This window comes from Polypterus senegalus, chromosome 15, assembly GCF_016835505.1.
Source record: "Polypterus senegalus isolate Bchr_013 chromosome 15, ASM1683550v1, whole genome shotgun sequence".
In the NCBI taxonomy this organism is placed as follows: domain Eukaryota; kingdom Metazoa; phylum Chordata; class Cladistia; order Polypteriformes; family Polypteridae; genus Polypterus; species Polypterus senegalus.
In genome coordinates, this window is record NC_053168.1 from 9,212,421 (window position 1) to 9,224,890 (window position 12,470).

The 12,470-nt window shown below is 41.5% G+C and overlaps 1 protein-coding gene across 1 annotated transcript in view; it reads right to left on the bottom strand.

Moving 5' to 3' along the window:
• Positions 1-478: 478 nt before the first annotated feature.
• The window catches only part of entpd3 (ectonucleoside triphosphate diphosphohydrolase 3), a 51,306-nt gene continuing 39,314 nt past the window's right edge, over positions 479-12,470 (bottom strand). Inside the window, exons 8-10 of the mRNA XM_039737478.1 lie at positions 6,946-7,056; positions 3,895-4,032; positions 479-1,963 (exon numbers count right to left, since the gene is read on the bottom strand). Coding sequence (XP_039593412.1) covers positions 1,742-1,963; positions 3,895-4,032; positions 6,946-7,056 — 471 coding nt within the window. The 3' untranslated portion in view covers positions 479-1,741. The remainder of the gene's footprint in view (positions 1,964-3,894; positions 4,033-6,945; positions 7,057-12,470) is intronic.

Here is a 12,470-nt window from a genome sequence, read left to right on the forward strand (position 1 = left end):
CTGCTGCAGAACATCTGTAGGTTGTAACCTATTAGGTGTACCCTAAAAAAGGCCCATTTGTAATATTCGGATATTTCCTTTATTTTTGTTTTTTGCTAACCTAAACTTTAAGTTTAAACCTCTGGTAGTTTACTGCTTACCTTTTCACCATTTTAGGTCATTCATTGCATTACAGCTGATTCAATATGAACAAAAACTGAGCTGTTGTAAAACTTTTGACTTGCAGTGTAGAGTGTAGCTTGGTGGTGCAGCGGTTGGCTCTTGACTGCTGCCAGTGTGGAGTCTGCATGTACTCCCTGTAGCCTTCTGGGTTGTCTTCCCAGTAATCTGAGCTTCTCTCACATCTAAAAGACGTGAGTGTCTGGTCGGCTGGTGATTCTTAACTGGTCCAGTGAAAGTGGATGACTGTGACAATGTCACATTTAAAGTCGCTGACCTCTGCAGTATGACCCAATGTTTGCCATAGGGGTTCCACGACTATATGCTTTATTTGATTTTATTTTATTTTATTTGATGCACCCGTTAAGAATGCAAAACCAGAACTCAGTCATTTAAAGGGACATCACACACTTTTGGCCATATAGTGCATTACTTAGGCAAGGAAATGTATTTTAATCATACATGTAAAGGATTATTAGACCTTTAAAAAAATTATTACACCATCTCAGTCCTGGGTGGGACAAAAGTTCTGTAAAAATGAGAAGGTTCTGTACACTTTGGAACAGGAATTCTAAATAAAAACCCAATGAGATCTGAAACAAAAGCAGATCATCTTGAAGACAGGGAGGAAGGTCAGAATCTGTGGTCGTCGTTGTAAGAATATTCTTTTTTTTTTGTCACTTATATTTTAACTGTATTACACAAGCCAATAGTTGTAGCAAGCAACAAGCAAAATTACTCTATTCCATGTCATTTACATGTAATCGTTTATCTTTGTATTTTATTTTGTGCTTTAATAAATAAGATAATTTTTTTATTAATTTAGTCTAAATTTTTACATTTTTCTGGTCTTAGAGGGTTAAGCTGTCAACTTAAGAGTTTCCTTGAAGGACTATGCAGGGATGGGTGTCAAGCACAGGATGAGAGGGGCTTCCAGCCACTTAAAGGCTCAACCCCAGATGTTAGGCCCAGAGTTCTGGAACTGCAGGGTGGACCTTATGGACTCTAAGGTTACCGCTGCCTCCAGATCTCCCACCCCTTAGATGGATAATCCGGGTATCCCTCCGGACCCCTCTCTAGACAAGGTCTAAAATGTCATTGGCTGAAGTATAAAACCAAACAATGCAGTATTTATTCGTCTTCAACAACTGCAATGGGTGCCCCCCACCCAATAACACCACATGTCCCACTACACGTACATCGGGTAGGCTGGGAGCTGCCAACATCAAAACCCATGAACGCTCTAGCCAGATACTTATGAAAAAGTCTTTTCTCCAATGTCACCAGAATGGCTTTCGTGGCCTTTGGATGACACACTGAAGAAGGCCTCTGTCCTTCTTAAAAGTCCACAGGGCACAGGCGCGCTAACAAGGCTTTTAATTTTGGAAGTACATATAAAATAGACCATTCTGTACATCTATCACTATTCTCTCAATTTCTACTTTTCAAAGTTCATTTTTGATGTTCGGAACTGCAGTTTTCCTCCGAGAAGCCTCATTCCATGTTTCCAATCCAATCCAAAAATCCTTTCCGACTTTCCTTTCCAGCAACGCTAACGCCGAACGTGTCGGGGTTTCTGTGGTCAAAGTGCCAGTATGCCGCTTCTTCCGCAGAATTCGCATGCGTGTACGAAAGATATGATGAGGAACAAGAGACTGAGGATGGCCAAAGAGGAGAACGTGAAGAGGAGTCCGGCGAAGACGGAGCTGCTCATGGGTAGCTTGAAGTGCCCGGCCTTGGCTGGGATCATGTTGGTCTGGTTTAGCATGTAGCCCAAGGACCAGGCTATACTGCTTTTGCTGACCTGCACAAAAGAGAACACATTTTGAAATTAGTTTTTCCGCCACGCAGGAAAGAGGTATAGAGAGTCCAAGTGTATTTCTTTCAGCCGTTGTTCTTGTGATTAAGTTGTTGTTTTTGTTGAATAAAATACAGAATAACAACAAGAGATAAAAAATCGGGAGTGGTCTCCCCTCGACTTTCTCATATACTCAGATATGGGGATGGATATTTAAGGAGTAAACCAAAAGGCAATGATTATATTTTTATATTACGTACATTAAAGAACCATCATCAAAAAATCTAATCAAATTAATAATATATTGAACAATTAAGTAAAGTTGAATAAATCGGACTCTGCAGCTGCATCAATAAAAGGAAAAGTACCACTTCCGATTAGTGGAAATTGCCCAAAAGTTGATAGAAATCTATGTTTTGTACCTAATACTTATATGCAAAATTGGTTAACTGAAGTGAAAGCGGCCTCAAGTTATTGTGTTTACATAAACAGACACACACACGCACATACACACAGACATAATTCCAAAAATGAAATATTCGGACACAGGGAGGTCTAAAATGTTGAGATTTCATTAAAATCTCGAAATCTAATTTTTGGACGATTAAAATACTTTCCCTATGAGAAAGTAAATCAGACTCAGGGAGGAGTAAAACGTCAAGATTATTCAAAATCTCGAGGTTGAAATTTTTGGACGATTACAATATTTTCTTTACAAGAAATTAAATTAGATTCAGGGGAGGAATAAAACGTCGAGATTCATCAAAATCTCAAGGTTGAAAGTTTTGAACAATTACAATATTTTTTTTACAAGACATTAAATCAGATTCAGGGAGTAGTGAAACATCGAGATTCATCAAAATCTCAAGGTCAACATTTTTGGACGATTACAAAACATTTTTTACGAGAAATTAAATCAGACTCAGGGAGGAGTAAAACGTTGAAATTTATCAAAATCTTGGGGTCGGAAATTTTGGATGATTACATTACTTTCCTTACAAGGAAGTAAATCGGAGTCTGGGAGGAGTAAAACGTCAAGATTGAGGCAGTTGATAGTGATGAGTCTACCAAAACTCTTAAGTCCATCTCAAAAGGTAGACTTTTGATTTTCTGACCTCCCACTGTATATTTAAACTTCATATTCTTCCATCCTATGTGTAATACTTTACATTTACTGACATTAAATTTCATCTTCCCAAGCATGTCTGCTGTCCAAATCCTTCTGTGATGATTCAACAGATTCCTGATTATCTGCCAATCCACCTATCTTGGTATCATCTGCCAACTTTACCAACTTGTTATTTATATTCCTATCCAAATCATTTCTATTTATTAAAAATAGCAGTGGCCACAGCACTGCCCCCTGCTGGACACCACTCCTAATAGCACCCACTTCTGACGAGGGTCCTCACACCATCACTCTCTGCTTCTTATGCCTGATCCAATTCTGCACCCATCTACACACCACACCCTGAACTCACAAAATGGCGCCATTCTTTGGATGAGGCCTGACTCTCTGTGGTCATTAAAGATCCCTGGGCATCCTTTGTAAAAAGAAGGGGGTATCCCAATGTCCTGGCAAAATTCTCCACCATGGCCTGGTTATTCTGGCCCCCTTCTCATCCCATATCTCTAATTGACTATCTCTTTCACCACTTCACCACCTAACAGTTCATTTGTGGTGCAAAATGGCTACCATCACGTCATCCAGGTGGGTGCTGCACATTATTGGTGATTGAAATGGATCCCAACTCACTATGAAAAACACTTTGAGTAGCGAGAAAAGCACTATATAAATGTAAAGAATTATTAATTACTATTATTATTACTTGCAGGATGTTGGGTAAAGCCTGTGGAGAAATTTTAAGAGATTGGTTGGAGCAAAGAAAAGCATAGACTGAAGCAATCTAGGAATCGAGAAAAAGACAAAGACTCACCTCTCTTTGGAAGCTGATGAGTGGCCAGGTAAGTGAGTTGAATTTGTACCCGTGGACTAGAAGGTTGTAGATGTAATTTGCTGAGAAGCAGTAGGAACGCAGATATCCTTCTTTCATTGTTGAATGTTTGGCTTTAAGCTGAAACAAAACAGCACATCTTCAATAACAGCTTCATATCCCACTGCTGATTGTCTCTGCATGTGTGTTTGTGTGAGATGATGTCCTATCATTGCTTAGACTGCTGCCCCCGTGATGAGTGGTCCGTGGCGTAGGACAAGTTTTAAATAAATGATCACCGTCCTGAGAGCACATGTGGGTGCTGATGTGCGCATGACGATGCTGCTCCGGGGTTGAATGCTGATTGTGCATTCACATGCAAAAGCGAGCGGATCAGTCAGGTGCCACCCTCATGACCTCGGAATGGGCAGAGTGTCACATCTGGGCCCAATCAGGCCGACATAAGAGGAGCCTGCATGGCTGAGAGAGACAGAGGGTGAAACAGAAAGAGATGAAAGTGAGAGCGCAATCAGAGACAGAGGATTAAAGAAAAGGAGGACAAAGTAAGGCAGGATCGGGAGATGCCAGGGTGCAGGCAGCTGGGAGGAGAGCCCCTAGGGGGAGAGTAGGGATGAAGAGGGCCACTCCAGCCAAGCATTTTTTATGGAGTAGCTGGAGTGACCCGATGCTCAAAGGGGGCTTCATGGTAAGGCCGAGGAGTGGCAGCAGGAGATGAAGGAGTGAGACGCGGTGCTGCGCCCTGCTGGGAGCCAATGGCACAGCAGAGACCCGAGCCTGTGAAGAAGGTGGGCTACGCCTGCCAGATGGGCATCTTCCTTGCTGCAGGGCAAGCAGAGGAGGCGTCGGTTTTAGAAGACTGCACCTGGGCTTGTGAGTTTTTAAAGAACAGATTCGAGTCTGTGATTTTAACCTCATTTTAATGGATTATTTATTGAACTGCTTTAATGGACTTTTTATTTATCGACTCTTTAATAGATAGAGCACTGCCCTGTTTTGATTTATTTTAAATAGAAGCACTGAACATGTTTGCACCTACCCAGCGCTGACTGTGTGTGTCCTCTTTTGCCCGGCTCATCTTGGTTCATGACTATTGACAGTTCGGGTTCAAGAGGCTCCCATAAGCAAGAAGGGAGCATGGAGCCGACACGGACCATCACGCCCCCATGACTGAGATCCAGATAAGTGACAGAATAACGTTGGAGGGATGGATGGATAGATGGTGTGTATTTGGCACATTTCATTTTACTTTATTCAGTGACACGGTGCTGAGGCTGCAGAAGTAAGTGGCTCTGGAGCGCATTTTCAGAATTCTCCGTTAAACGCTGGGTTATTGTGGACAAAAGCGAAAATGGAGACTAACGTCTGTATCAAAAACTTAGTAGTTTGGATGGGCTATTTGATGCACCCGTTAAGAATACAAAACCAGAACTCAGTCATTTAAAGGGACATCACACACTTTTGGCCATATAGTGTGTTACTTAGGCAAAGAAATGACACTCTTTGGATGTCATTGCACACACCATGTTTGGAGGAGACATGACACCCAAAAACACCACAGCAACTGTGAAGTTTGGAGGTGGGAACATCATGGTGGGGGGCTGTTGTCCAGCATATGGTATTGGCAGACTTCATAGAATTGAAGGAAGAATGAATGGAGAAATGTAGTGGGGCTCAGTGGCGCTGAGGCTAGGGATCTGCACTGGCAATTGGAAGGTTGCCGGTTCAAATCCCATAAATGCCAAAAGGGACTCTGCTCTGTCGGGCCCTCAGCCTGCAATTGCTGAGCTCTTTGAGTAGTGAGAAAAAGCGCTACATAAATGCAAAGAATTATTATTCTTGATAAGAATCTGTTGCCATCTACCAGGATGCTGGACATTTCAGCAAAACAAGGATCCCAAACAAACAGCCAAGGAAACTCTTAATTGGTGTCAGAGAAGGACAATAAAGAAGCTGCTAGAATGGCCCGGTCAATCGCCCGATTTGAATCCAATTGAAAATCTATGGAAAGAACTGAAGATCAGAATTAATAGAAGAGGCCACCGGAACGTTCCGGATTTGAAGACAGTTGGTGTTGAAGATTGGGCCAAAATCACAGCTGAGCAATGCATACAACTCGTTTCTCCATATAGGAGGCGTCTTGAAGCTGACATCACCAACAAAGTATGAAATGCATTTCAGTAAGCGTGTTCAATACGTACTCCCTGGGTCATTCCACTTTATTACACATAACTTTGATTTCTTTGTACTGTATGTGTGGATTACTTGAGTTGTTACTGACATCTGCTGAAAAGTTCGTGTCAATCGCCCATTAGAAATTGATTTACTGAGAAACACGTCGATGTGTTCAATACTTGTTTTCCCCACTGTAATTGTTCCCTTTACGGTTGTCTTATAGGCTCCTTTGAATAGCACTTTGGTATAACTTCTGTTGTTTTTAAATAAATACATTTATCTTGACTTTTTGAATGGTGCAGTTGCTTTGACTGGGCCACTGCAGGACTCTGGCCATCTTGCCATTGAGCCACGTGGCATGCTGTGGCAGAAATCAACATGTTTTATGTTTGTTTGTCTTCCTTTTTGTCTCAATTGTATTGTCTTGTCATAATTTGTATTTTGTCACCTAAGTGTCACCACCCTATAATTGTACACGAAACCCAAGGCTGCAGTCGGCTTGTTAACAATTTAGCAAAGTCATTCATGAGTTTTATTATAGGGAGTGATGTGTCTTACCTCTTTTTTTAGTGCCATACCTGCAAATCTTGTAAACGGCTAAAAATAAAACGATGACAGAGACAGAGAAATATGACTTTGGCCGTCAAGCTATATTTAGTCTTGTTTAGCTACCTGAGGTAAAACATCACCTCTACCTGAAAACAGTCATTTCCAGTCTGGGGCGACTCACCGCAGTGAACCGGCAAAGCCGTAAACGAGAACCTGGGCATGCCAACCTCATGCATAACACCCCAGGATTACCGAGCACATTCCATGCCTTTGCGGCCCATGCTGACACAAATGGACAGAAAACAAACTCACCATTTGCCATTCCTGCGCACAGAAGGACCAGGTGCTGGAATTGAAGGTGTCGAGGGAGAAGGAGCCACTGAGACCCAAAGCTTCTGCTGTGTAGTAAAACCCAGAAAAGGCCTGAAATGGCAGACAGCAACAACATTCCAGTCTCAGTGCGAGTCATCATTTGGATCCGTAAAGCTGTAATTACACTCATTCAGTTATTTGTCAGCATCTTCAATTACACACGTGGAAGAGCATCTGCACTTAAGACGTCTGTGGGGCCGTGGAGTGCAGGGGCTTACGGGGGTGCTGTCTGGGTTACTGTCGACCATAGGGGGCCACACCCTTTCACTTTAGAAACAACCAGATTGTCACACCGGCCATGATGGCACTGACAGCAAGGTGATGTTTAACACATTGGCTTGTCATTCAGTCAGTCAGTCTTAAATTTATATAGCACCTTTCATAAAGGACAGCTTCTCTGGTGTAATAAATGTTTATTCTACTTTAATATATCAAGACATCTCAACCTTATATAGCACCTGTTACTGAGAATAACATCTATGGTGTGGTAAATACTTATTTCACTTCAGTACATGTTAAGGGGTGAACCCTGTGATATGCAGGTGGATGAGCATGATGGACTGTCAGTCGGGCAGACCACCGTTTGTGAGACTCAAGAACCGTGTGAGCAACACTGGAGCGCCTCAGGGAACAGGCCTGTCTGCTCGTCACTCTGTACACCTCAGACTAGAAACAGAACAGCAGGTCAGGTCACTTACAGAAATGCTTAAATGATTCTGTACTTAAGGGGTACACTGGTAAGGGGGATGAGACAGAGGAGAGGAGTCCGGGGGAGAACTTTGAGAATTGTCTGCACCTTAACATCAGCAAAACCAAAGAACTGCTAACTGACTTTCACTGCACCAAAGAGCCTATTCAAGGAGTGGATGGAGAGGTGGTGCACTCCTACAAGTACTTGGGGGGGTCCACATGGATGATAGGTTGGACTGGTCTGAGAATACAGAGGAACTATACAAGAAAGGGCAGAACAGACTCTTTTAACTTAGGATATGGCGTTCCATTAATGGTTGGAAGTGACATCCATCACATCTTCTACAACTCTTCTGATGGTCAGTGAGATTTTATACACGGTGGTGTGTCGGGCTGATAACATCACTTTAGGAGAAGCCCATTGAATTAACGTGCTAACTTAAAGGACAGGCTCAGTTATAGGACACACTCTGGACCCCCTGGAGGTCGTATGAAGACAAAACTGAGTCCCATTATGAACAACGCTGCACATCCTGTCTCTCTGACGCACCAAAACAGAGGACTTTCAGCGAACAAATGATTGAGCAGAAGTGAGTCAAGAACCGTGATGGGGGCTTCTTTCTACCAATAGATATACGCCTGAATAATGTCTCATTGTGACTGTAGCAGCCATGTCAGAAATTTTCTATCTTTTGAATTTCTTGCTTTATAGTCATTCTGGTGTGTGTTGCTTTATAGTCATTCTTGTGTGTGTGTGTATTTGTCTATTTACTTTTCTACCTATTTATGTATTTATTTATTTATTTGAAGAGCTTCTGTAAAATGCCAAATTTCCAGCTGGTGAGAAGTAAAGTTCTCTCTCTCTATCTATCTATCTATCTATCTATCAAGCAATCATATAGTGCCTTTCATATAATATAGTGCCTTTTACTTGAATTAGTAAAATATTTGTATAGTGCCTTGCACAGAAACACAATGGCAAAAAAAAAAAAACGTTACCTGACTTTAGGATGCAATGGCTGCCATTTTTTATATCAGACGTTGAACGGAATGTCTACAACAATGAATTGCTTGACTCACGGCTTCACTGCAGTCAATCAATAAGTCAAGCTCTGTATGGTGCTTTTCATGGGAAGCTATTATGCAGGAAGCTAGCCAAATATATGCTAATATCTTCCCGGTCAAAAATGAAATGAAATAGATGCAAGTCTATATATATAAAATTCTTTTCGCGTTTGAAACGGAAATTACGTATGACCACAGAACATATTATAATACAGGAACTAATCACTTCGTTTGTGGACGCCATTTTTATATCGTCTTTACGAATTGTTATTATTTGTGTGAGAGTTATTTTACTGATATTGAAAAGAAGTAAACACAAACACGCCGATCCATCCCATAGAAGTGCGCCCCGTGTCGCCCTCTCCCAGCCCTCTGAACTACAACGCTGAGCCGTCCGCCGCCAGGAGCGTTCTGACAGAGAAGTTTTATTTATTCATCCAAGTGACTGTCACATAAACTGCCACATTCTAACTTTTTTTTTAATTGGCAGTACTTGATAGTAGAAGAGATGAAGAAAACAGCTTTGCGTCTTTCTACTTTTTAACTGCGCCGAGCTGTAGAAGACCACCTTCAACGACGAGGTGTCGTGACAACAAAGTGGATGCTGGAAGGTGCGGAATGTCGGGCTGCTCTGCCGGGTCGAAAGCTTCGCAGTTTTGGGCAGCGTCCTCTCTTTTCGCACCATTTGTGACACTTCAAGTGCCCCGTCGGCTCCTTGGACAGTGGAAATCTTTGCGAATGAGTGTGATCGACACCATCGAAGCGTGACTCTCTTGGTAAATTGCGGTGCACGGCTACTTACTGTCCCTTAAGGTGAGGGTTAATAGAGATTTAATTTACCCCTAAGGGTAAATGTGCACTGGTACACTTCATACAGATGTGTAATATGCACTTTAATCCACCAAAGGAGCACATATTTTAGATTCTAAACTATTTAAACACACCTTATTTTATTAAACACACCTTATTATAATGGCTCCTAATATCTATCTATCATTTGTAAGGTTTGATAGTTCCAATATCCCTGAACACATCCGATTAAAACTCAGATATGTGTCCAGAATTGGACCCCCTTCCCTCTCACAATAGACTTAACTAAGATTACTATAGCAAACGCAGTGCAAGCCTTTATTTAAGGTATTTAAATTTTATACATATTATGGTGTTTAATTAGAGCTATACAGTATTATAAAAACCTATAAATCAGCCCACCAAAAAAATCCCCCTCTAACAAATTTGGATCATATAAAATGAGGACTACCCGGTCTCATTCTAAATGGATCCACCTTAAACCTAAGTTAGTGAATTCCATAAAAACCCGCAACATTCAAGGTTGCTTTTGTGATGAATTCTTTTAAGAAGATGGAGGGTTTACATCTAAGATTATGTACCGACCTCTTCATGTAAAGTATTGGACTTGGGAATTGTTTGGGCCTTCTGCCTGTTAAGCACAGAAGGGCAGCGTCCACATTTTTCAGAATAATTTTTCTCTTAAATCACAGGCACGTAGTGCAAGGTTATCAAGCAGGTAGTTTACCAGAAACAACTGCAGTAGTACTCAATGTGTCTTTACTTCTTAAATGTTAATGTTTTACTGTTTAATAATTTATACACTTCTTATATATCATTCAAATTCTCTTATGGAAACTTTTACTGTTTAATAATTTATACGCTTCTTATATGTTCTTCAAATTCTTTTGTCAAAATGTTTTACTACTTAATAACTTATTTTATAAATACATTTTATTTTTTTCCTTTGCACTCAGTGAGCGAAGGCACTGGGTAATCAACTAGTGTCCATATAAATTTCCGCTCTGTTTCCAACCGTGTAACACAAATGGTGACTGTGGAACCAGAGTGTAGGTGAATATACCTGTTACACTGCCGGTCAAAATTCGCATCACATATTGGATATCCAATGGAGAAAAATATAAAGTGGCTTCGCAAAGTCCAACGTTTTCCTAAAAGCGAGTGCGAAGCTTCACCGTGTGCTCGTGTCAGCAGGGGTGCAGGTTAAGCACAAGCAGGCAGACACAGACATCGGCGATTTGATTTGACGTTATTTTTTCCAAATACAAATAAAAGGCAAAAAAAAGTTGTACGTAATAAATATTTGTAAAAATCCACTGTTGTGCTTATCCGAGTACTGTATTCAGAGTCGGCTCCACCCCTACATTACAGAATAAGGCAAAAACGTTTAATCTGGACCTAAACCTGATCCAGAATGTCACCTAAAACTGAACGCGCAAACGGTCAAGTTCTTCACTTGCAAATAAATACGTTACGTTAAGTTCACCGTTCTTAGAAAAATTAGCTTGTTCAATGAAGGCGCTCTTTTGAACTCGTTCATGCACAACACTGGCTACCCAGTGGTAGACGCGGCCCTGGCCAAACTCTTTTGAGACGTGTTGCTGCCGTCCAATTCAAAATGAACGGATTCTTTTCTTAAAATGGTACACTTTCTCACTTTCAGCATTTGATATGTTTTCTGTGTTCTGTTGGGAATAAAATATGACTGCAGGGAAGAACAGGGATTTGTATTTTCCATATAGCCCGGAAGTACTCCCTAGTCACCGGGACGGAAGAAACAAAGTACTTCTGTGCTGAAGAAAAGAAGGAGTTTTCATCTGACCCGGAAGTGCTATGAAATCACATGGACTGAGGGACAGAAGCACGTCCGGGTCAAGAAATATAAAAGGACTCTGGGAAACCCCAGCAGGCTGAGCCAAGTTGGGAGGAAGGGTGATGGAGCTGCTGGGAGTGGAGGATTGTGGTTATTGATTGTATTATTGTGATTATTGATTTATTATTGACAGTATTGTGGAGATGGAGGTGCCTTGTGCACATTATTCAAGAAATTAAATCAATTTCTGAACTTTTATCTGGTGTCTGAAGTGTTGTCTGAGGGTATCACGGGGCAACAGCGACCCCTACCTGTCACACCTGATATTCTGTATATGCATTGAATTATTGTTTTTATCATATCTCCACACTCCATACTAACCTCAACTTTCTCTGCTGTTCTCTTTTTGGTTCTCTGTGGTGCTGATCTGCGCCACCACCACCTGATCAAAGCACCGTGCAGTCCTTCCATTGATGGATGGAAGGCCAGAGGTCCACATGACCATCATCATCATCATCAAATTCTTCCACGTGAAGCCTTAAAACCATGAGGACTGATTGAGATCATTAATGTTAGGGTGGGCTGGGTGGTCTCGTGGCCTCAGTACCCCTGCAGATTTTTTTTTTTTTTTTTACTCAAGTCCTATGGAGTCTTTTTTTGTTTTTTTCTGTCCTCCTGTCCATCGGACTTTACTTTATTCTTTGTTACTTAGTATTACCTAATCTTATATTTTTCATTCCTGTAAGGCACTTTGAGCTCCATCATTTGTATAAAAACCTGCTATAGAACTAAATGTTGTTGTTGTCTTCCTGTCTACTATACCCAAAACATGGACCAGCCATGATGCCCATGGGCACCAAGAAGGAAGCTGCTGCACTCCACGTCTAAAGTTTGACAAAGACCACCATGACACTCCTCGATGCTTGGTGGACAGGATAAATGAATGTTGAATTGTTCACGAAGAACACGCAGCAGTAGATCTCGTGTAAAAAAGTCACAAAAACATCAGGCCAATAGTGAAGTACGGTGAGGGGAGCGTCATGATTTGGGGAGCTGCTTTGCTGCCTCTGGGCCTGGACAGCTTCCC